Raw genomic sequence first — 24,799 nt, forward strand, 5'->3', positions numbered from 1 at the left:
CATCGGCTGTTCGCCCGTTCGGTGAATTACGAACATTATGGGCCATTCGCGTCAAATTCGTGTGGCGCTTACGGCCCACAATGCACTGCGATGGCGCAGTGCATTGCTGGCTCATGATTGGCCAAGCATGCACTGTGACCCCGCATGCTTGGCCAATCACAGCGCCGGCAGCGAGGAGAGCCATGATTCGGCCCCCTTCCGTGAGTTTGTACAATGTGCGGTTCCTCAGTGGCAGGTCCCCAAACGCCACTTTTTCTCACGGAAGGCGATTCCGGCTCTCTACCGGCATGTGGAAGGCAATGTCCTTGCCTCGCTGGACAGGGCGGTCAGCGGTAAGGTGCATATTACCGCTGACTCATGGTCCAGCAGGCATGGACAGGGACGTTACCTGTCTTTCACGGCCCATTGGGTCACTCTTCTGGCAGCTGGGAAGGATGCAGGACAAGGTGCAGTAGTGTTGGAGGTTGTTCCGCCACCACGCCTCCAAAATGTTACTATTGGTTGTGACACACCTCTCTCCTCCACCCCCTCCTCTTCTTCTTCCTCCATGGCCTCTTCCATTGCTCTGTCCTCAGAACCAGCGGTGCTCCGTAGGCGTTCCAGGGGCTACGCAAGTACGCAGGCAAAACGATGCCATGCCGTGCTTGCGCTGGTTTGTTTGGGGGACAGGAGCCACACTGGGGCGGATGTTTTGTCAGCTCTGCAGGGGCAGGCCGAGAGGTGGTTGACGCCACGCCAGCTTAAGCCAGGAATGGTGGTTTGCGACAATGGCACCAACCTCCTCTCCGCCCTCCGACAGGGACAACTGACCCATGTGCCCTGTGTAGATCACGTCCTTAACCTGGTGGTGCAGCGGTTCTTGGGCAGGTACCCGGGCTTACAGGATGTCCTGAAGCAGGCCAGGAAAGTCTGTGTGCATTTCCGCTGATCATTTAATGCCTGTGCTCGGCTGGCTGAGCTCCAAAAGGAGTTGAACCTGCCCAAGAACCGCTTTATATGTGACATGCCCACTAGGTGGAACTCAACGTTGGCCATGCTGCAGCGGCTGCACACGCAGCAGAGGGCCATCAATGAGTACCTGTGCGCCTACGGCACCAGGACAGGGTCAGGGGAGCTTGGTTTTTTCTCACCACACCAGTGGGGCATGATCAGGGATGCATGCACTGTCCTGTCACCATTTGAGGAGGCCTCAAGGATGGTGAGCAGTGACAGTGCATGCATCAGTGACACTGTACCTCTTGTCCACCTCTTGGAGCATACGCTGCGTGGAATAATGGACAGGGCACTTGAGGCAGAACAGAGGCAGGAAGAGGAAGGCTTCCTTGCCTCTCAAGGCCCCCTTTATCCAGACAGTGTTCCTGCTGTGCCACCCATCACAAAGGAAGAGGATGAGGAGGAGGAAGAGGAGGAGGAGGATGATTGTGTCAGCATGGAGGTGGAGGCTGGCACTCAGCAGCAGCAGCAGCAGCAGCAGTCTTGTAGGGATGATTTACAGTCCCAAGAAACCTGTGAACTTGTACGTGGCTGGGAGGAGGTAGCTACGGATCATGTTGTCCTTAGTGACCCAGAGGACTCCGGACCGAATGCCTCAGCTAACCTACGTTGGATGGCCTCCCTGATCCTGCAAAGCCTGCGGAAGGATCCTTGTATTCTTCGGATCAAGAAGAGGGATCATTACTGGCTGGCCACTCTCCTTGATCCACGGTACAAGGGTAAGGTTGCCAACCTTATCTTGCCATCTCAGAGGGAGCAGAGGATGAGACATCTCCGGGAGGCCTTGCAGAAAGGTCTGTGCAACGCGTTCCCAGAGACTGGGAGGTTACAAACTCCTGGTCCTGGACAACGTGTTGCTGAGGCATCGGTCAGAAGGAGCGGTGGAGAAGGTGGCCGTCTGACTGATGCTTTCAGACAATTTTTTAGTCCGCAGCCCCAAGGTATGATTGGTTCCAGCAACCATCGCCAGCGTCTGATTTACATGGTGCAGGAATACCTAGGGGCAAGGTCAGACTTGGACATCTTTCCCACCGAAAATCCTCTGGCTTACTGGGTCTTGAGGATGGATCACTGGCCAGAGCTTGCACAGTATGCAATTGAGCTACTGGCCTGTCCTGCATCCAGCGTTCTTTCGGAAACGCACCTTCAGTGCTGCTGGTGGCTTTGTTACCGATCACAGGGTGCGCCTGTCCACCGAATCAGTTGATCGACTGACCTTCATCAAGATGAATCAGTCTTGGATCACCCACAGCTACCAAGCACCTGAAGTTGATGTAACCGAATAATTTTTTTTGAAATATCACATCCCTTCAAGACTGCCTATGCTGATGCTGAGTGACTGTCCTGTTATGTTGATTGTCTATCCTCTTCCTCCTCCGCTGATATGTTGGAAGAACATTTTTGGTTCTGGGTGATGCCATCAGCCCAATTTTTCTGCCCCTGTTTAACAGGGGTGTTTAATTACAATTTTTGATGCAATGCTTTGCAGCAGGGCTAATTCCTGCAATAAAACTAGAGTATATGGGAGAGTTTGCAGTGTCATGGCACCAGCACCAGTGCCTAAGGCCCAATTTTTCTGCCCCTGTTTAACAGGGGCGTTTAATTACAATTTTTGATGCAATGCTTTGCAGCAGGGCTAATTTCTGCAATAAAACTAGAGTATATGGGAGAGGTTGCAGTGTCGTGGCACCAGCACCAGTGCCTAAGGCCCAATTTTTCTGCCCCTGTTTAACAGGGGCATTTAATTACAATTTTTGATATAATATTTCACAGGAGGGCCCGTTCCTGTGCCCACCCAGAGTAACTGTGAGGACTTATAGTGTTGTGGCACCAGTACCACAACCACCAAAGGTGAATTTTTCTACCACTGTTCAACAATGGCATGTAATTACAATTCTTGATATAATCGTTCACAGCAGGGCGCTCCAGCGCCCACCAAGAGTCACTTTCAGGGCTTACAATGTTGCAGAGCATATAGGGCAGGCCCCTACTTTCAAACATCCAACTTACAAACATCTCCTACTTGCAAACGGAAGGAGACAACAGCAAGTGAGATGAAAAAAGATGTACGACAAAACAAATTATACAGGGGTGATAACCCTTCCCTATGTTTTTCAAAAAGCTTAAAAATTGTTTTTTTGACTGGAGCTACACTTTCAAAATGTACCAGTTGAAAATTATAAGCAGATTCAACTTAACACAACAAACCCACACAGTCCCTGTCTTGTTTGCACCGCCTGTATACTGCTGTTCTGAGTATATAGGGCCTGGGGGCCACACGCATTTCCTTTTTTTAATATGGGTACGGGGTTCCCCATAATATGCGTACAAGACCCAAAGGGGTTGGTAATGGGCAGGGAGGGCTACCCATGCCATTTTTCTCAATGATTTTCAACCATATTGCAGGAACCAGATATAACATTAAAACCGCAAGCAGTTTTAAATTATGTTATTTCCGTTTAATGTCATTTTGTGCAGGGACTCTTCTAAACACGGGAAACACGTGGCACTTCACAGGCATACTACAGACACCCCCCAGGCACGATATTTAAAGGAATATTTCACTTTTTTTTTCACTTTAATCGTCATTAAAATCAGTGCTCCCGCCAAAACGGCCATTTTTAAAAACATTTTAGGCATTGACCCATGTCCCCTGGGGCAGGAGCCAGGTCCCCAAACCCTTTTTAGGACAGTATCTTGCATATTAGTCGTTAAAATTAGCACTTTTAATTTCGAACGTTCGAGTCCCATAGACTTCAATGGGGTTCTAAAGTTCGTACGAATTTGGGATCCGTTCGAAAGTTCTGGTGCGAACCGAACCGGGGGGTGTTCGGCTCATCCCTAGTCCTGTGGTCTGATGACCACGATAAACTTATTTGGTTCAGATGGTGGTGGAGGAGTACAAAGACAATTGTGTCTTGCCTATGGTCAAGCATGGTGGTGGGAGCAGGGGTGGACTGACCATTCGGGCACTCGGGCACTGACCGAGGGCCTCATACCATTAGGGGGCCCAATCAGGATGGCCAGTCTCTGACTTAGAAAGAAGTTTTGACTCAAAATTAACTCGGCAATCCAGCCATCTTTGCGCTATTCTGCCGGACTTTTGAAATGAACGGACTTGCCCGCACACGGAGAAAAGTCAATTAATTTTGAACGTGGCTCCAGGTAGATGGGACTAGCGAAGGAGGTCAATGTCGCCGCCTCCATCGGTGAGATTGACACCTCGCTGGTCCCGTCACCTGGTATGGACTTAAAGGGGAAGCCCTACGCAGAAAAAAACGGCGTGGCGTCCCCCCCAAAGTCCATATCAGACCCTTATCCGAGCACACAGCCCGGCCGGTCAGGAAAGGGGGTGGGGACGAGTGAGCGCCCCCCCCCTCCTGAGCTGCACCAGGCCACTTGCCCTCAACATGGGGGGTGCTTTGTGGAAGGGGGGCCCTGCGTCCCCATGTTGATGAGGACAAGGGCCTCTTCCCGACAACCCTGGCCATTGGTTGTCGGGGTCTGCGGGCGGGGACTTATCGGAATCCGGGAGCCCCCTTTAATAAGGGGGCCCCCAGATACCGGCCCCCCACCCTATGTGAATGAGTATGGGGTACAATGTACCCCTACCCATTTACCTGGGGAAAAAAGTGTAAATAAAACACAACACAAGGTTTTAAAATAATTTATTGCACAGCTCCAGTGGTCTTCCGTCTTGGGGGGGTCTTTTCGCCGGACTTCTCTGCTATCTTCTGCTAGCTCTTTTACTAGCGGAGGAGCCTGGCTTTCTTCTTCTTCGTCGCCACTGCCACCCGGGGGTCTTCTTCCGACTTCGGGGGTCTTCTTCTTCCAGCTCTTTTACTAGCGGTGGCCCTGTCTTCTGTCGCCAATGTCGCCGCCTTCTCTTCTTCTTCCTTGAGATGTTGACTCAATGCTGTCTCTGGCCGTCATGACAGGGACGCGTTGTGCGGCGACAATGGGCGGGGTCCCCGGGTGATGTCACATGATGACCATCCTCTGGGACTGTGACATCATAATGGCGGGGACATCACTCAGTGACCCCGCCCATTGTCCCTATATAAGTCGGCGCATAACGCGTCCTTGTCATTGCGGACAGAGACAGCGTTGAGACACCATCTCAAGGAAGAAAAAGAGAAGAGAAGAAGAGAAGGCAGCGACATCAGCAACAGAAGACCAGGCCACCACTAATAAAAGAAGAAAGTGGAAGCCCAGCAAGAAGAACCAAAGAGGGGGACAAGACCCCCTTAAGAGGGGCACAAGACCCCCGAAGTCGGAAAAAGACCCCCGACGAAGAAGAAAGCGGGGCTCCTCCACTAGTAAAAGAGCTAGTAGAAGATAGTGGAGAAGTCCGGCGAGAAGACCCCCCAAGACAGAAGACCACCGGAGCTGTGCAATAAATTTTAAAACCTTGTGTTGTGTTTTATTTACACTTTTTTCCCCCAGGTGAATGGGTAGGGGTATTATTAAAGGGGGTTCCCGGATTCCGATAAGCCCCCTGCCCGTAGACCCCAACAACCAACGGCCAGGGTTGTCTAGGAAGAGGCCCTTGTCCTCATCAACATGGGGAAAAGGTGCTTTGGGGTGGGGGGGATGCAGGGCCCCCCATCCCCAAAGCACCCCCCATGTTGAGGGCACGCGGCCTGGTACGGCTGAGGAGGGGGGACGCTTTCTCATCCCAACCCCCTTTCTTGACCAGCCGGCTGTGTGCTCGGATAAGGGTCTGATATGGACTTTGGGGGGGACCCCCATGCCGTTTTTTCGGCGTAGGGCTTCCCCTTTAAGTCCATACCAGGTGACGGGGCCAGCGAGGTGTCAAACTCGCCGCCGAAGGCGGCGACATTGACTTCCTTCGCTAGTCCCGTCTACCTGGAGCCGCGTTCAAAATGAACGGACTTTCCTCCATGTGTGGGCAAGTCCGTTCATTTCAAAAGTCCGGCGGACTCCCGCCATAGTCCAGCGGTTTGTCCGCCCCACCTACTCCGCCAGAAAAGTCCGGTCGTGTGTGGGCAGGTCCGCTCGTTCGAAAAGTCCGGCGGACCTCCATTTCAAAGTCCGGAGGTTTGTCCGATCGTGTGTACGTGGCATAAGGGGACACTGATGGAAGGTGACACTCTGGGGACTCTGCCATAGGGTGGCACACTGGGGGGCTCTGCCGTAAGGTGGCACTCAGTGGCCTGTGATTTATAGGGAGAATGTTGGGACTCTGATGTAAGGGAGGATTCTGATGTGAGCGTGGCACTCATCCTGACTGCTGTACTCGATATGTTATTTTGTTTGTTACTTACTCCTGGCGTGACGGCCATCTTTAAGCACGGGGGCCCCATAATCTTCTATTTCCCAGGGGCCCCATGAGTTCTCAGTCCGCCCCTGGGTGGGAGTGTCATAGTCTGGGGCTGCATGTGTGCTGCCGGAACTGGGGAGCTACAGTTCATTGAGGGAACCATGAATGCCAACATGTACTGTGACATACTGAAGCAGAGCATGATCCCCTCCCTTCGGAGACTGGGCCACAGGGCAGTATTCCAACATGATATCGACCCCAAACATACCTCCAAGATGACCACTGTCTTGCTAAAGAAGCAGAGGGTAAAGGTGATGGACTGGCCAAGCATATCTCCAGACCTAAACCCTATTGAGCATCTGTGGGGCATCCTCAAATGGAAGGTGGAGGAGAGCAAGGTTTCTAACATCCACCAGCTCCGTGATGTCGTCATGGAGGAGTGGAAGAGGACTCCAGTGACAACGTCTGAAGCTCTGGTGAACTCCATGCCCAAGAGGCTTAAGGCAGTGCTGGAAAATAATGGTGGTCACACAAAATATTGATACTTTGGGCCAATTTGGACATTTTCACTTAGGGGTGTACTCACTTTTGTTGCCAGCGGTTTAGAGATTTATACATTAGACATTTATTTTGAGGGGACAGCAAATTTACACTGTTATACAAGCTGTACACTCACTGCTTTACATTGTAGCAAAGTGTTGCCACATGAAAAGATATGATAAAATATTTACAAAAATGTGAGGGGTGTACTCACTTTTGCTAACCCCTTGCCGCCGAGCGTACGCAGATGTGCGTAGTCGGCTTCCGGGGGTTATACCGGGATGATGCCCGCACCTGCAGGCATCATCCCGGTACTGATTTTTACAGCGGTTACATAACAACTGATGTGGCTAAAAGCCGCTCGGCTGTTATGCCGGAGGAGCGGGAGGGGACATCCCCCCCGCCGCCTCCCGCCGCTTTTACCGGTGCTCTCATTCAATCAGGAGCACCAATCGCACATCCGCCGTAAGCGGCTTCATTCCAATCTCCTAATTGTAAACACGGAAGCGACGTCATGAATATATACAGTATTCAGAGTTGCCAAAAATGGCAATCTGAATACTTTGAAGTGTAAAGCAATAAAAGTGATCAAATTTTTTTTATTTTTTTAAAAACAATTTATTAATTTTAAAATAAATAAGAAAAATTAAAATTTTAAAGCGCCCCCCGTCCCCGCGAGCTCGCGCAGCAAAGAAAACACATACGGGAGTCGCACCCGCATATGTAAACGGTGTTCAAATCACACATGTGAGGTATTGCCGCGATCGCGAGAGCGAGAGAAATAATTCTAGCACTAGACATTCTCTGTAACGCTAACCTGGTAACCATAAAAAAAAATTAAAGCGTCGCCTATTGAGATTTTTAGGTACCGTAGTTTGTCGTCATTCCACGAGTGTGTGCAATTATAAAGTGTGACATGTTTGGTATCTATTTACTCGGCGTAACATTATCTTTCACATTATGCAAAAAAATTGGGCTAATTTTACTATTTCGTTTTTTTTTAATTCATGAAAATGTCCCTTTTCCCAAAAAGTTGCGCTTAAAACACCGCTGCGCAAATACCGTGTGACATAAAATATTGCAACAATCGCCGTTTTATTCTCTAGAGTCTCTGCTAAAAAAAATATATATAATTTTTGGGGGTTCCAAGTAATTTTCTAGCAAAAAATATGGATTTTAACTTGTAAACACCAAATGTCAAAAAATAGGCTTAGTCATGAAAGGGGTAAACACTGTATATATTTACACATACGCACGCATGCACATGTATATATGAGGCTTAAAAAGGAGTTCTGCCCCCCCCCCCCACAAAAAAATGTAAGCCAGCAGCTACAAATACTGTAGCTGCTGACTTTTAATATTAGGAAACTTACCTGTCCAGGGTTCCCGTAATGCCGCCACCCCAGGCAATTTTCAGATCGGCTCTCGGGTGCTGCCACTGCCATTCATGGTGAGAGAAACCGGAAGTGAAGCCTTTCGGCCTCACAGACGGTTCCCTACTGTGCTGTGCTTTCTAGCTGGCCCGGTGGCAGGGGAAGAGGGGGGGGGGAGCTAACTTCCAAGGCACAGCGCCGTGGCGCAGTCTACCGGAAGTGGGGAAGGGTACCTGTCAAAAACAGGTACACGTTCCCCCCTCCCACCTGAAAGGGGCCAAATGTGGCACCGGAGGGGGGGGGGAGCAGATAAGTGGAGGTTCCACTTTTGGGTGGAACTCCACTTTAAGGGACCTTAGATTGTAAGCTGTTTGAGAGTAGGGACTTGTGTGAATGTGCAATATATATGTAATATATATGTAAAGCGCTGCGTAAATTGACAGCGCTATGTAAGTACCTGGAATATCTATCTATCTATCTATATCTATATATAGATATAGATAGATAGATACATAGCGAGAGATATCTATCTATCTATCTATAGATATATCTATATATAGAAATATATATCTATATATCTATCTATATATATATATTTATATATATATCATGTATGTAAATAATTTTAATTGCCAATTTGATCAATCCCTATGGTGTGATGCCCAGCCTACAGGGCAGACATTCCTGAAATAAAACTTTTTTGCTTCTTTAGATAGAAGACACTAATGGACCACACCATCTTCCCCGAGGGGTCCTTCTCTCCCATGTATGCTGTGGAATCCTGCATGCTGAGCAGATCTCTATAGACTAGAGCTGACAGACAGCACAAATCCTTTTTTTATTAGAGCCTGCAGCTCGCACGATGAGAAGCATAGGTAGGACGGCATGCTATAGCCATATGCCTGTTAGATACGCCCCCCTGTACAAGTGAATGGTTCATCCCATTCCCCCTCCCTGAGCAATTCAGCTGGAGGACTTTGGATGGGTGAAGATCCTGAATGAGAAGTAGTGGAGATCTTGCTGGGTGACAAAGCTAGAAGCAGCTGCTGGCAGGAGAAGCACGGAGATCCTATGACGGATGACAAATAAATAATTGGGATCAGTAGTCGGGCACCCTTCCCTGTCCTCCATCCAACAAGCTGCCAACTCAGATTTGGACTCTAAGCAGAGTTAGAAATGCCATGCCGGGTGCTGTTGGTTTTGCTGCTGTGTGCTGGAGTGCAGTGCCAGCTCAGAGGTGAGATCTTCTATGGAGGGATGCTGGGGGGGACCAGTGATCACAAAGCTGATTGACAGCCACTTTAACCTACCTATTAAACTTTGTGCACACATTGAGGGGACTTTTAAGACTAGAGCAGCTGTACATTTCAACCAATTCCTTTCTAGCTTTTATTTGCAATACTTAACTGAACAAGCTGAAGCTAGAAGCTGATTGGCTGACATGCACAACTGCTGCAGTTTTAGTAAATGACAACACTGCATGGTATGGATTTGTTGGGGGGGGGGGGGGGTGAGTTTGAATTCAGGAATATTGACATAACCAAAAGCTGAGTTTTGAATGAGAGAGGTTCATGTCAAGTAGTCCTCCAGCATCAGCTGAATTCCTCAGCACTGCATGGGGCTCTTTACTGCTCATTTGTATTCCAGCTACACTGCCATAGCATAGCGATCCTATCTTCACAATTCACATCCTGTTGCATTTTGTTAGTGGGGGAGAGGGGCTTTGTCCAGATGTGACTTCTAATATTACTGTGTGGGCTTGTGTCTTGGAACTTGAAAGCATATCGCTGCTGCCAAATGGTTAACTGTCTGGGATAGAAAGACTGTGATGTTTGTACAACAGTATAATATTTCTAAACAATGCAAATTGTGAGCATATGTTGACAAAATGTATTTAAATACTTTAGGATAAAAGAAAACAATGTCTTTGTCCAAAATGTGGTAAAGTGTGTGGTCAAGACCAGATTTGCTTAAAAGTCAAAATATGTCTTTGTCCAATGAACTAGTGCAGGCTTGGAGCACATAGAGCATTGTCCGCTCATTCAATGATCGTATAGATGTGATTGTGCTGGACGTGATCCCAGTTCCTATACAATGTGCTAAGACTTGGGCAGTAAAGCCATCCCATCCTTTTCAGCAACAGATCCAGAGAAAGCCATAAAATACTTGTTCCAGTCTTTAATATTTGATATAACCTTACATTTAATATCTGGCCAGTAACTGACCTAGGCTTTTTTGCCTTTACAAAGTTCTGAAGTCTGTGGATAAGTGTAGGCATGAGAGGATGAACAAAAGATCCAGCTGCTGAAAGAGCCCTTTGGTAAGCACTGACCTAAGTGTTTTGCCTTAAACCAGTATCTTACAAAATTCTGAATGGAATTCCTGACATGATAGATTTCATTGCAATGTGTACATTTTACCCCAACAAAAATCATGCCGCGTACACACGATCGGAAATTCCGACAACAAAATCTTATATTTATTTTTCCGTCCGATGTTGGCTCAAACTTGTCTTACATACACACGGTCACACAAAGTTGGTCGGAAAAAATCCAAACGTCAATAACGCGGTGACGTACAACGAGCCGAGAAAAATTAAGTTCAATAGCCAGTTTTGCTCTTCTGCTTGATTCCAAGCATACGTGGCAATTTGTGCGTCGGAATTGTCTACACAGGGTCGGAATTTACGCGAACGGATTTTGTTGTCGGAAAATTTGAGAACCAGATCTCAAATTTTGTGCAACGGAAATTCCGCTGGAAACTGTTCGATGGAGACTACACACGGTTGGAATTTCCCCCCAAAAAAGGCTCCCATCGAACATTTTCCGTTGGAAAATCCGACCGTGTGTACGCTGCATTACAGTTTTTATTTGTTTGAGAAAAATTGTCCATCCTGCTCCTTCAAATTTTCTCATCACTACTACTCCACTAACCATTAGAAAATCAAACAAATGTTCTTGAAACAAACATTTTCTTTTTTTTATTTTTATTCTTTATTTAACGAAAGACAAAGGTTAGCATTCACAATATCTGAAGCAGTATCAAATATGAGGCAAGTAAAAAATACAAGAAATCAAGTTATACCTCAGTTAAAGACAGGTCATGGGGTCAAAGTAAATTTTCAAGCAAAATTCTATTAGTGTATGGCCAGCTTTAGGCATGGGGTTGAAAGATCTCTTGGTCATAAATGACTTGTGTGTTTAGCCAGTAGTTTACCAAGTTCTGAAGTCTGTGGGTAAGGCAGGCTATACATGCTTCGAATCTCATCTGATTCAGCAGTAACCAGCCGGGGATTCGAACCGTGTATGGACAAGCTGAATGTACCAAGAAGATTGATCAATCAACTTGGGTACAACCAGCTTGCCAGGTTTTCCTTTGCGATTATCGCTAGCGGCTACTAGCAATATTCACTGTCTTCTCCCGATGTAGACAGCTTACCCCACCCTCCCACCCTACCCCTGCTGGGAGAAGACAATGGCCCGGCAGGAGGGATTCCCACATCAACACTATGTTGATAGGGGAATAAAGCAAATTTCTTTCGGTTGCAGGAAAAAAATTAGCTCTGCGTATGGCTGGCCCTACATAGGAGTGGGACGGTGAACAAAAGATCCAGCTAATAAATCATCTGTTGGACAATAAAGCCTTGTACACACCATTACTACAGCTCTGGTCGGAGCTACTGTACCAACAATCCAATGTTAGTGCAGCTATCTCCCCTGCTGAGCATTGGCTAAGAGCGCTCATCGAGAGCCGGTCAGCCGCTGGTTTTACAGCATGCTCGTCTGACAGAAGCTGGCCAAACAGCCAGCTTCTGCCGGACCACCTGCCATACACGCGGGCCGAATGCCTGCCGGTTTTGATTGAACTGACTTATTTTGTCCGTCTTTCGACTCGTGTACTAGGCTTAAGTGACCTGTGTGTTTTGCCTTAAACCAGCAGTTTACAAAGTACTGAAGTCTGTAAACAACTAAAGCTGGTAATACACAGTTTAATTTTCACTCAGAATTTTCATTCATCAAAGCATTCTTTCTTGCCATCATTGAGTCAACTAATTTTGTTCAAAAGCCCTTAAATTTAAAACAGATCTGCTATTTGAATTGAATCCCAGACACATTAAACAGGTTTCAATACAATAAGTATGATTTTTCCCCATTGAAAAACACATTCACAGTTAGAATTTCTTCATCTGTTCAAGAAACATTTTCTATCCTGCTGCTTCAAATATTCTTGTCCCTATAGTCAAAGCCCCAATGTCAGTGTGATCCTACTAACGCTGGCCATCCAGGCATGGGCACTGTGGTTGTACAGAAGTCGATCTACTGATCGACTTCTGTACAACTACCCTGACAGATTTTTCCTACTCAACCAATGCCGCAGGTTATAGACTGCAGTGCTGATCAGTGCATTCTGATGGCGGGGAAGTCTCCCTGATGTCAGAATACAATAGCTCAGTGGGGAGTTGGATGGGGGAATCGAGTCATACTAATGGTTGGGCTACCTAAGCATTGTGAAATCGAGCAAACATTCTGAAAAGTTTCCTTTTCAAAGAAACTTCTACTGGTGTATGGTAAGCTTTAGGCATGGGATGGTGAACAAAGGACCTTAGTAAATGAGTAAAAGCTCTGCTAACTTCCAACATCCAATCATGTAGAAGCAAAAATGCAGTTTTTTTTTCCTTGCACGTGATTGGCTATTGTTTACCAAATTAATCTGTACCTCATTTATTAAGCTCTGCAGCAACTGCTCTTGTAGAGTGTACAGGCTATTTGTCTTTAGTAAATCAACCCCATGGCATTTTTTACACCTAGTGAGCATGAGTTCTGAAAGATCCAGCTGCTGAAGGTTCTTTCTTACAAATGATCTCTCCATAAACATGCACAATCATTTTGACCAAACATGCATGTTTATGCATTAGACACCTCTGAAACCAAAAACAACCATTTAGGAACATTGGAGTTGATTTACTAAAGGCAAATCCAATGTGCACTACAAGTGCACTTGGAAGTGCAGTCACTGTAGATCCCGAAGGGAAGATCTGAAATGAGGGGAAGCTCTGCTAGTTTTTTCATCCAATCATGTGAAGGCAAAAATGCTGTTTTAAAAAAAAAAAAATTCTTGCATGCCCCCCTCAGATCTATAGTGACTGCATTTATAAGTTGTAGTGCACAGTGGATTTGCCTTTAGTAATTAAACCCCATTGTTTTGCAATGCTGTATTTTTCTTGGTCATCTAGGGGTTGTCTCATCATTTCTGGATCTGATTGTTATCTCCTGGATGGGCCAATGATCATCTCAGATGTGGTGGACATCCAAGACTACTTTTTAGTCTTTAAAAATGGATACCCGTTATTGTACTACTAAAATAACCAAAGTTGAATAATATTTGGCCAACGTATTTATTTTTATATTTGCTAATGTGAATAATAACCTTTGTTGAGCAGTCATGGAAGTCAAGTGTGGATCCAAGCAGGACAAATGTACTCGTGTTGTATCCATATGAAGCTGACTTTGGTTTTCAATTTTACATTTGCTCTGCTTTCTTCTATTCAGGTTGCTTTTTGCATATGTATTTATTATTATTTTTGGGGTCCAAACAGCTTTTTCTGCTTGCCTCACTTTCTCTACTCTAGCTGCTTCCCAGTGGCAATGGCTCTACCTCCCCTATTACTTTTATTTGTTTGTCTAATTCAGACAAAGGTACTGGGAAGATGGCACCTGGAACCCATGGCTGTAGACATTTGCAGCCTTAAGTTGGCCATACACTAGTAGAATTTAGGTTAAAAAATTTTGTTTTAAGAATTTTTGTTCATTTTTTGAATCATTAGTAGGATCAACTCGACATTCATTTTCAACAGTGATGAGAAAATTTGAAGAAGGAGCAGGAAGAAATTTTTTTTTTGAATGAATAAATTTCTGACAGTAAATATGTTTTTTTTTTTTCAGGGAAGTCCATTCACTTGAAAATTAGATGTTAGAGGAGAAGTTTGGGGTTTCCAAAATAAATATAAATAAATGCAGCGCTCAATGGAGCGCCAGGCTAGAGAAGGTTTTCGTGCAGCTGGCTTCAGCTCTCAGAGCTAGAGCCAGCTGTCAATCAGGCAGCTAGGTGGATCCTAACAGTATGGCTCCACAACGTCAGCTGATTTGGGGTCAAAGGAGAGCAAAAGTTAATGCATTCCTGTGACCTCCTAAGAGAAATATGGCAAAAAGACTTGAATGTTCGTTCAAGATTTTTGTTCATTTGAAAATCAACTAGTGTATGGTCAACTTTTAAAAAAAAAGAGTTCATATTTTGAAGTTATAATTCTTAAGGCCCGTACACACGATCAGACTTTTTGACAACAAACATGCAAATTAGCTATTTTGGAGCAACATCCGACCGTGTGTACGCTCCATCGGACAAACTTTTTCGGTTTTCATCTGACTTTTGTTGGCTGTGCGAACGGACAAACTTTCTGGCAACAAAAGTCCAATGGAGCAAAGTCTGATCATGAAAACCATAGGACTTTTGTACAAAGTACAAACACGCATGCTCAGAACCAATGCAAAAGATCAGACAACAATACAGAAGTTGACCAAAGGTGGTGATAAAGAGCAGAAAAACCACGTGATTTGGTGAAAGTTGGCTGAAAAAGTCCTGCCGTGTGTATGCAATACAAGTTCTCAGCCGACGAGCTTTGTACAAAAATCCACAGGAAAGTTTGTGCAAAGTCCGATCGTGTGTATGAGGCTTTACAGTTCGGCATTATAGCTGTTAATTTGTTGGAATTGGTGTCTAGCTCTACCAGCAGCTGTTAGAAGCGCCAGAAAGAATCAAGGAGACATGGAGCCTGAGATAGCAATGTCACTTCCTGTCTTGACATCAGCCCTTTGGGATATCCCTGCTCACCAAGGAGAGCACCAGCACTGAGGATTTGCGGTCACTTGCAGATAACACTTAAAAAAGTCCCTTTAATGGTGATTTTTAATAATTAAATACCAGATAGTTAAAAACACTGTTGAAGGTAAAATTTGAACTGTTGGTTATACAGTATGTTGCTTTTTCATCTACTTTGTTTGCGGTAACCAAAGGCAACCAATCAGACTCTATCACTCTGTCACATTTTGTTTTGTTACCAACCGATGCTTTAGGAATACTTGTGGTCTGAAGGCCATACTTTGAATACCACTGCCTTACATTATATATTTGAACATTTAACATGATGCACCAGGTAAATCTAGGTCCCTATTTCACTCACATTCATACACTAGAGTCATCTAACTACCAACATGTCTTTGGAGTGTGGAACAAAACCCATTCAAGCACATGCAAACTCCATGCAGGTAGTGTCTGGGTTGGGATTCAAACCAATGACCCTAGTGCTACCCACTAAAGTTGGCCATACATGGATTTGAATTCAGCTGGTTCAGCAGGAACTGCCCGAATTTTGATCCATGTATGATCAACTATCATTCAATTTCTCACAAATGAGACTTCTGGAAAGTTTCAGTTCCATCAGTGCTGCAGTCAGCAAACTGAACTAAAAAGATTTAGCAGATACCCCCATCCACGCAAAAGAGGTGGATGGAAGAATCTTCCCTCCAGGTCATTGTAATTCTAACAGGTGAAGCGACTGATCAACACATTTTCTACATGTCCCTAGACAGAAGTTGACTTAATTGGTCAGATCAACTATTTATTCAAAGTGCCTCTAAATTGTGTATCATAGATCAATAGATTTGTATGTGTCTCTACATACTTGTCTTGCCTGCCTTCTACAGTTTACCCTACGGTTATCCTACTGGTATGGGAAGATGTGTTTGGATGCACACCTGGTAGCTTTTCCATGCCAAAGGATTTCAACAGTTTCCTTGGCTTGTGCCGAAATGGATCTGAGATTAAAGCACCACACCATAAATTAATTGCCCAGGTATATATTTACTCCAGTATGAATTAGGATAAAGGATGGAGCCAACACATTTCAGGGGTATAAAAAAATACAACCTTAAAACCCGTTATCAGGGCTTAAAAGAATGATGTATTCTGGACAAAAGCAGCCAAGTATGTTATGCCCTGTACACACGGTTGGATATTCCGACCACAAAATCCGTCTGATTTTTTCAGACGGATTTTGTCCTAAACTTGTGTTGCATACACACGGTCCCACAAGGTTTTCGGAAAATCCAATCGTTCTGAACGAGGTGACATCAAACAAATACGTCGGGACTATAAACGGGCCAGTAGCCAATAGCTTTTGTCTCTTAGTTTCTTCTGAGCATGCGTCACACTTTGTCCATCGGAATTGTCTACACGCGATCGGAATTTATGCGATCGGATTTTATTGTCGGAAAATTTTAGATCCTGCTCTCAAACTTTGTGTCGGAAAATCTGACAGAAAAAGTCCGATAGAGCCCATACATGATCGGATTTTCTGACAACATAATCCGATGAGACTTTTTCTATTGGAATTTCCGACCGCGTGTACAGGGCATTACTCTGACAGATGTGCAGCAATGTATACTAGAATTGTAGTAGATTAGAAATATTGTTGTGTGCCTTCTGTATGTTTGCTTCTATTTGGATTTACTAGGTGATTGCAGTTTTATAATTTTATTTTTTTCTCCTACCTTATATTTTATAGACCATTCCAATAAAGGGTTTTTAAAGTGGTTGTTAACCCACTATACTATGATCAAGCCATCCCCTCTGTTATATAATGCTATGTGTCCCTGTGCCTGTGTTATATAAAAAAAAGTGCTGATTATACCATATAGCAGAGCGGCTCCCGTCGCTGACATGACTCCTCCGGTCTCTCCTCTGCCTGGCTGACAGCTATAGAGAGTGGGGCCAAGCATTGCAACTGATGTCAGGGGAGGAGAGAGGAGAAATCCGAGGAGTCACGTGAGCACCGGGAGCCCCCCTAATATACTGTATAATCAGCATTTTTTTTATTGACAAAGGCACAGGGATACAGAGCATTATATAACAGAGGGGATGGCATGATCATAGTATAGATATGATTGCATGAGGAGGGGAGGCTTGTGGAGTGGACGGAGCTGACAGGCAGAGAGGAGAGGGGGGAGGAGGACGCAGACACAGGAGAGCAGAGCTGTGGATGACGTAAACTGACCACGGTGTCAGGGCTCAGCAGCAATGGTATATGGTGGTCAGTTTACAGAGGGAAGGGTATAGCCAGGTAGGTTTAGCCAGATATTTCAGGTGTTACAGGGGGCCAAATTACACAGCACAAGTACTGTACTGTATGACATGCTTTAAGGGAACAGGATCATTTTTATTTTTTTTTTGTAAAAAACACTTTAAGACCAGTGGATCATTGTTGACAGATTTACAGGCTGTGTGCACACACTGGGGAAATTTACTAAAATGGGTGCACACAGAATCTGCTGCAACTCTGCATAGTAATCAATCAGCTTCTAACTTCAGCTTGTTTAATTAAGCTTTGACAATAGAAACTAGAAATAAGTATGCACAGCTGCCCAGATTCTGTGTGCACCAACTTTAGTAAATCACCCCCCCCCCCCTAGTGTGTGTCAGCAGCAGCGTCTGTCAGATTTTACTCTGAAGAAAGCAATGGCAGGTGCCACAGATCGCTCTTCAGAGAGCATTTGACAGGCGGTGAGGGGGCATTGTATAACCACCTTTCCATCCATTTTTACCCTCTAAATTCTGCATTAGTGCACCACTTAAATTAAAAAGGTTAGAGTATAGCCTCTGATAAGGAAGCATGATAAATAATAAGAACGTACCATCATCCAGGTTTGTATATAGAAGCAAAGGGTGGTGGGGGCAAGGGAGCAGTTTCTGAAGCTGACCCTATAATGTACCCACCAATTGATTAATGGACTATCTCAGTACTGATAGAAAACAATATACATTGTTATGTAAAAAGATGTACAGTTGACATTATACAATAAAAAACAGATACTCGGGGTGTCACCCAAGGGGTATCTGTAAATGCAAATTATGGATTGATTAAGGTCTCTACTAGTTTTGCGGTGTTGTACCGCTTCCTCAGGAGAACCAATCTAAGAAACAAATAATACGATAAGATACACAAAATAAGGTACAACAATGATGAAAAATAAAAATGAAATTACAGCATATGTTGCATGATAAACATAATAAACAAAGATAGCTTACCCAGAGAATAAATTGTCATGTGCGGGCACAGGCCGCCCTGCTAAATTCCCCCCGCAGCGGACCTGGGGGATTGTGCAAATATCTCTAAATGAAAAGCATAATGTTGGTAAAGGACCCAATACAGGCATACCTCACTTTTTTTTTTTTTTTAAAGGTGTTTATTTAAATTTTCAACATACAGCTTATACAACAATCAGGATACATATCGAATAACCACACTCCAGAGGTGCAGACATAGGTATAAACCCGCAGGATACAGCGTAAAGTAATGTATGTATTAGCCCGAGCACTCCCCCCTGTAGATAACCCTCCATGTAGCGAGCTGGCACACAATCCGCTGCCTACACCGTTATTAGTGCAAAAACTATGGCGGAGCTCGGAACACCCTAAGAAAACCCCAAAATATGCGGTGGAGATGCACCACCGGAGTAAGCAAAACAGTTATACACAAAAACACAGAAAACCCCAACAAAACAAAGACACAAAAAAGACATGCAGGCATCCCAACACACACACACACAACTCATCCACACAAGTCACCGTCCCACTGCGCAGTATCATTTTTAATATAAATAGCAGCTTCGTAAGGTCATATAATTGCTGGCTACTACCCTAGTTCGCCCCTCCCCCCTATACCCAGCATCACACTCCACAGTGCCCAAGGCCCCGGCCCTATCCCCACAGCCCCGACTAGGGGACCTGCGAGGATAGTACCGTCCCCCAGAAAGAACCAGAGACATCCAACCACGGCTGCCACACCTTATGGAACTTTTATACCTCACTTTTAAGATCACAATGGGATTTATTTACTAAAGTTAGAAAGGACAAAATCAGGCTCACTTCTGCATAGAAACCAATGAGCTTCCAGGTTTTATTATCCAAGCTTAATTGAACAAGCCGATGTTAGAAGCTCATCAGTTTCTATGCAGAAGCGAGCCTGATTTTACACTTTCCAGCTTTAGTAAATAAACCCCATTGTGTACTTATAAGTGGGGTATGCCTGTATGTTAACAAGTGAGGTGTAAGGAGAGGGCATGAAGGGAAGGTGGGGAAGGGAGATTTCTGCTGGTGAGATTTCCTTTCACTTTCTGTGCTAAAGATTCATCAGAAAGTAATAGGAAAATTCTCCAACCTGAGGAGGCATACACTCTATTGCCCCATATACATGGTCGGACATTCCGACCACAAAATCCATCAGATTTTTTCCAACGGATTTTGGCCCAAACTTGTCTTGCATACACACGGTTGCACAAAGTTGTCGGAATTTCCGATCGTCTGAATGAGGTGACGTCAAACACGTATGTCAGGACTATAAACGGGCCAGTAGCCAATAGCTTTCATCTCTTAGTTTATTCTGAGCATGCGTGGCACTTTGTCTGTCGGAATTGTCTACACACAATCAGAATTTATGCGATCGGATTTTGTTGTTATAAAATTTTAGATCCTGCTCTCAAACTTTGTGCGTCGGAAAATCCGATGGAAAAAGTCAGATGGAGCCCACACTTGGTCGGATTTTCCGACACATTTTCTGTCAGAAAATCCGACCGTGTGTACGGGGCATTAGATAGTTGTCACCAGAACAACTTTCCTTCTGGAGAATGCCCCTAACCTCATATTCCAGGGACAACTGTAAAATTTTGGATTTGGACTTGCTGACAGTGGCCAAAAGTACAGTTACAGAGGGTGGATGTCTCCAGTGGGGACCAAATCATCTTTAAAAACATGACAGATGATCTAACCTTTGCTAATCATTTGTTCTTTGCATATATTTTAAGCTCTATCCAACCTAGGTATTATAATGTAAAACAATCTAATAGTTTAACCCGTAGGTCAAAAGTATGGATCGCTTAAAAGGACAATTGAACCAGTCTAACATTTACTGAATAGCAAATGTTCTCGTTGTACTATTCAGTTTTACATCAGATGCTTCTTTAGCATTACTAAATTAAATCTAAACCCTTTCCCAGATAGGCAACTGAAAATTTATATTTTGAAAGTCCTTTTATACACCTTTTGGGCTTTTGATCTGTAATATGTCCATATGGTTTAAACCATAATCCTGTGCAGATGATCACACAATCCATATCACACCTATTTAAAACGAATTGCAGTAGATGCCTTTGTAATATAGACATTTATAACTCATCAAGTATTTATTTTATATACATCGGCATGCTATATAAAAGAAAACTCTGTTTTCTCTTATTACTAATGAAATCCAGCTGTGGATTAGCTTTTCTTTGTTCTCAATGGGAGCTGATGCTTAAAAGGATGCCCTCAGGCTTTATTTAATGTTTGGGGGAGGTGTGTACATTTCTTGAATGTCTCTGTAAATCTGTTAGCCGATGCTCATCCTTCTTTCCTTTAGATCCCATACGTTAATGGTCCAGTAGCACTTTACAAAGTTTATTAGATTGTCTGTTAAGTAAAAATCACTCAAGCTTTCAACACCTTTTGGTAACTTGTGTGAAGTTTTTATAGGACTATATCATTTCCCCTTTCAGCAGAAGTTAGTTAAAATTAACTCCAGATGGAAAGGCACTTTTTTCCAAGGAACAGGGGTCATATTGAGTGCTGAATTTGCTTCACTTGTCCTTCTTATGACTGACAATGCTTTTCACAGTTCTTTGATCTTTTTTTCTCTTTCTTGAAGGGCAGCATATTGGTCATCTTCAAAGTTCAACTCTAGTCAACATTTTTAAAATGTTAAAATACCAGTCACATTTGTATCGCTCTCCATCTCAGAGATTTCACCTTAAAGTGTAAGTCCAGCCTAACACTAAAACCCCTGCACCTACAGACATTCACGATAAAACACTAACCTATCTAGCCCTGTAAAGAACAACTCAGTGTACATATCTTTTCTGAAGCCGGTCACATCCGGTCTTCAGCAGTGGAAGCTCTGCAGAGGACACAGCCGGCAACGGCTGTGAAATGAATGGGTACTGACGTCACACATAGCGTTACTATGGGGCTTCCTCTGCACCCGCCTCCACAGCGAAGCCTTGACTGACAGCTTAGCGTGGGATCGGGTCAGATGGGCTTAAAAAAGGTATGTATATTGATTTCCTCTTTACAGGGCTAAATAGGTTAGTGTTAGATCATGGATGTCTGTAGATGTAGGGATTTTAGTGTTAGGGTGGACTTCTACTTTAACCACTTTCAGACCAGACCAATTTGCTGGTCAAAGACCAGACCACTTTTTGCGATTCGGCACTGCGTCGCTTTAACTGACAATTGCGCGGTCGTGCGACGTGGCTCCCAAACAAAATTAACGTCCTTTTTTTCCCACAAATAGAGCTTTCTTTTGGTGGTATTTGATCACCCCTGCGGTTTTTATTTTTTGCGCTATAAACAAAAATAGAGCGATAATTTTGAAAAAAACGCATTATTTTTTACTTTTTGTAATAATAAATATCCCCCAAAAATATATAAAAAAACATTTTTTTCCCTCAGTTTAGGCCGATACGTATTCTTCTACATATTTTTGGTAAAAAAAATCGCAATAAGCGATTATTGATTGGTTTGCGCAAAAGTTATAGCGTTTACAAAATAGGGATAGTTTTATAGCATTTTTATTAATAATTTTGTATTATTTTTTTTTTTACTAGTAATGGCGGCGATCTGCGATTTTTATTGTGACTGCGACATTGTGGAGGACCCATCGGACATTTTTGACACATTTTTGGGACCATTGTCATTTATACAGTAATCACTGCTATATAAATGCAGTGATTCCTGTGTAAATGACACTGGCAGTGAAAGGGTTAACCAGTGGGTGGCAGTGTAGGGGTTAAGTGTTCCTAGGGGTGTGTTACTAACTGTGGGGGGGTTGGGCTTTCATTTAGTGTACACTGATCTCTACTCCAATCACATGGAGCAGAGATCAGCATCACTAGTTGCTAGGCAGAATGGAAAAATGTTGTTTATACAGCATTTCCTCCATTCGGCCGCTCCGTGAGACGATCGCGGGGATGCCCGCGGCGATCGAGTCCGCGGGTCCCGCGACTGCACTCACGGGGTCCCGACCAGCGCGGGAGCGTGCCGCCGGTGGCGCGCTCCCGATGGCACGGCGGCAACGAATATTGGACGTACATGTACGCCAATATGCCTGCCCGTGCCATTCTGTCGACGTACATCGTCGTGCGCTGGTCGGGAAGTGGTTAATTCCTATTCCTTATAACAGCATTCACCTTAAGGGCTCTTTTACATGGATCAGGGTTTGCTCCAATTAGCATTGGATCTGTGAGCAGATCCTCTTCTAAATCAGAGCTGACTGGGATGGATGTCAATTTTTTTACATCCGTGCCCGTTCAGTTTGCATCTGGCATACACATACACAGACCGATGATGATTCTGTGGGTGGCTGGTTGTAAACAGTCTCTAATGTTCATTTATACCAGGTTACCTCAGAACCATTGCCTTTAGGTCCAAAAAAATGGAAAAAGGCGCAATCCCTTTACGTTTTTTTGCAGGGCTTGGACTCGGGGGTAGGCTGGTGTAAATGGCTGCATGTAGCTTGCAATCAGGTCCGCCTGAGAAACTGACAGCCAGATCTGATCAGAAAGCCTGTCTGAGAGGTCTCCAACAGGAAATAATATCAAATTTCTGCAATGAGACTAAAACCTGACAAAAGTTATAAATCTTCCCCATTACATTAAAAAATTGCTAATATAGCTGTTGGTTTTCCTTTTGGAAAGAGTTTTACTGACTTTGTACATGGGTCTGATAACCATGGGTTAGGCAGGAAGTGGCAGGAGGCAATCCCCCCATTAAGAAAAGAGCAATAAAACTCTCCATGTAAAGACTAATCGTTCCTGTGGTCACCATTGTATAGAATTTTGGCTGAAATACATATTGAGCTGGCCTAAGATAGATTGAAATTCAGCCAGTTCAGCAGGGAACAAGCAAAATTTGAATCCATCCATGGCTGCTTCTGTTTGTGAGAAGTCAATTGAGAAGTCAATCTAATGAACAACTTCTCACAAGAAAACTTGTTGGAAAAATGTTGTTCAATTAGTGTTGCAGCTAATTAGATGCAGCGCTGATCAGTTTATTCTGACAGCAGAGTCCTTGCTGTCAGAATACAATAACACAATGGGGAGGGCACCTCTATCCACTTTGCTTGTGTGGATGGGGGAATCTGTTCAGTTTTTTTTCCATTTGCCCACTGGCTGATTGAACAAAAAACGAACCCATGTATGCCCAGGTTTAGGCTTTCAATTTTGTATGCATTTTGAAAACAGATTGGGAAAAAGATCATATGTATAACTTGATCATCTTGATTTTTTCTGGATAATAGTTTTTTTTTTTAAAGATAACCCGTAAACATGTATACTCACCTGAAATGATTGTGCATCCTCATGCCACAGTTCTACAAAATGCCCATGAGTCACCTTATCCAGCCAAAACCATCTAGAACAGGAGATCATCAGCCCAATTCTATGGGTCTTTTAGTGCAACTGAAGATTTTGTTCTATGTCTATAGCTTTCTTTAGAATATAGACAGTTTATGACTTTCAAACTGGCAGTGGTTTTATGATATTTGTGAAGTCTACTTATAGGCTGGTCATAGTTGGGCGTATTTTTTAGTTGGTATAGGAGATCTATGCAACCTTTTTACAACCACCATGCACTCAAACCATCATTATATTTGGGAGGCAAATTTCCTAATTTCTGAGCATTCTTTGTTATCATTTAGGAGCCCCTACGCTGCCCAGTTTGTATGGTTAGTGAGACTCCTATTAGTCGCACCTTTACCAGACATTTGGTCATGTATGCTTGTCCATAGAGCACATGTTACACTTTTTCATGAAGGGGGAAGGGCAGCTTCGAAACCAGAGAGTTAGCCAAGGATATTCGGTTTTAATTGGTCTTTGTCTGTGAATTCCACCTATGACTGGGGGAAGGTTCAAAGCCAGAGATCATATATACTGTCTGGAGATTGTTATCATGACATGAGGGGCTTATCGTCTGTTATGTTGATTCTCCAGTGCACGTCATCATCTGCAAGTATGCTAATAGGGTCTTCCTGTCTAATGGTTACTTCAAACATGTTTAGCTATGTACTGATCTATCTGCAAACACCAGCCATCGGAGTTGGTATAAACTACACTTGTTTATCTACTATTGTGCTTCAAGAAAGTCTAACTAGACAGTTATGTGCTTAGTGGACTATAACTGAAATGCCGTCCACTAAACCAGTGTGAAGCACTACATTTATTTGTGAGTGAAAACCTCAGAGTGTGATTGTGAGAACAGCATTACAAATCACTGTCATGGCTGCTCCATTCTCTTCCCTGTGAATGGCTGGATATCCAGTGAAAGTGGAATGAGATAATCCATGAATTTGTTGACTGCATGTTGCTGTTTGCTTTCACACTTGAGAAGCATCTTTGTTCCTGTCTGTCCTTATTGTTTACCATAACTAAACAGCTGCTCTCCTTTATGCATTCCAGCAGCCATGCTG

General features: G+C 44.2%; 1 protein-coding gene across 1 annotated transcript in view; it reads left to right on the forward strand.

Annotated features, from left to right (window-relative positions):
• The first annotated feature begins 9,157 nt into the window (after positions 1-9,157).
• Positions 9,158-24,799, forward strand: part of LAMA1 (laminin subunit alpha 1) — a 227,636-nt gene continuing 211,994 nt past the window's right edge. The window contains exon 1 of the mRNA XM_077492481.1: positions 9,158-9,427. Coding sequence (XP_077348607.1) covers positions 9,367-9,427 — 61 coding nt within the window. The 5' untranslated portion in view covers positions 9,158-9,366. The remainder of the gene's footprint in view (positions 9,428-24,799) is intronic.

The sequence above is a fragment of the Lithobates pipiens genome, unplaced genomic scaffold, assembly GCF_037356315.1.
Source record: "Lithobates pipiens isolate NorthernLeopardFrog02 unplaced genomic scaffold, aLitPip1_a1.2 Scaffold_19, whole genome shotgun sequence".
In the NCBI taxonomy this organism is placed as follows: domain Eukaryota; kingdom Metazoa; phylum Chordata; class Amphibia; order Anura; family Ranidae; genus Lithobates; species Lithobates pipiens.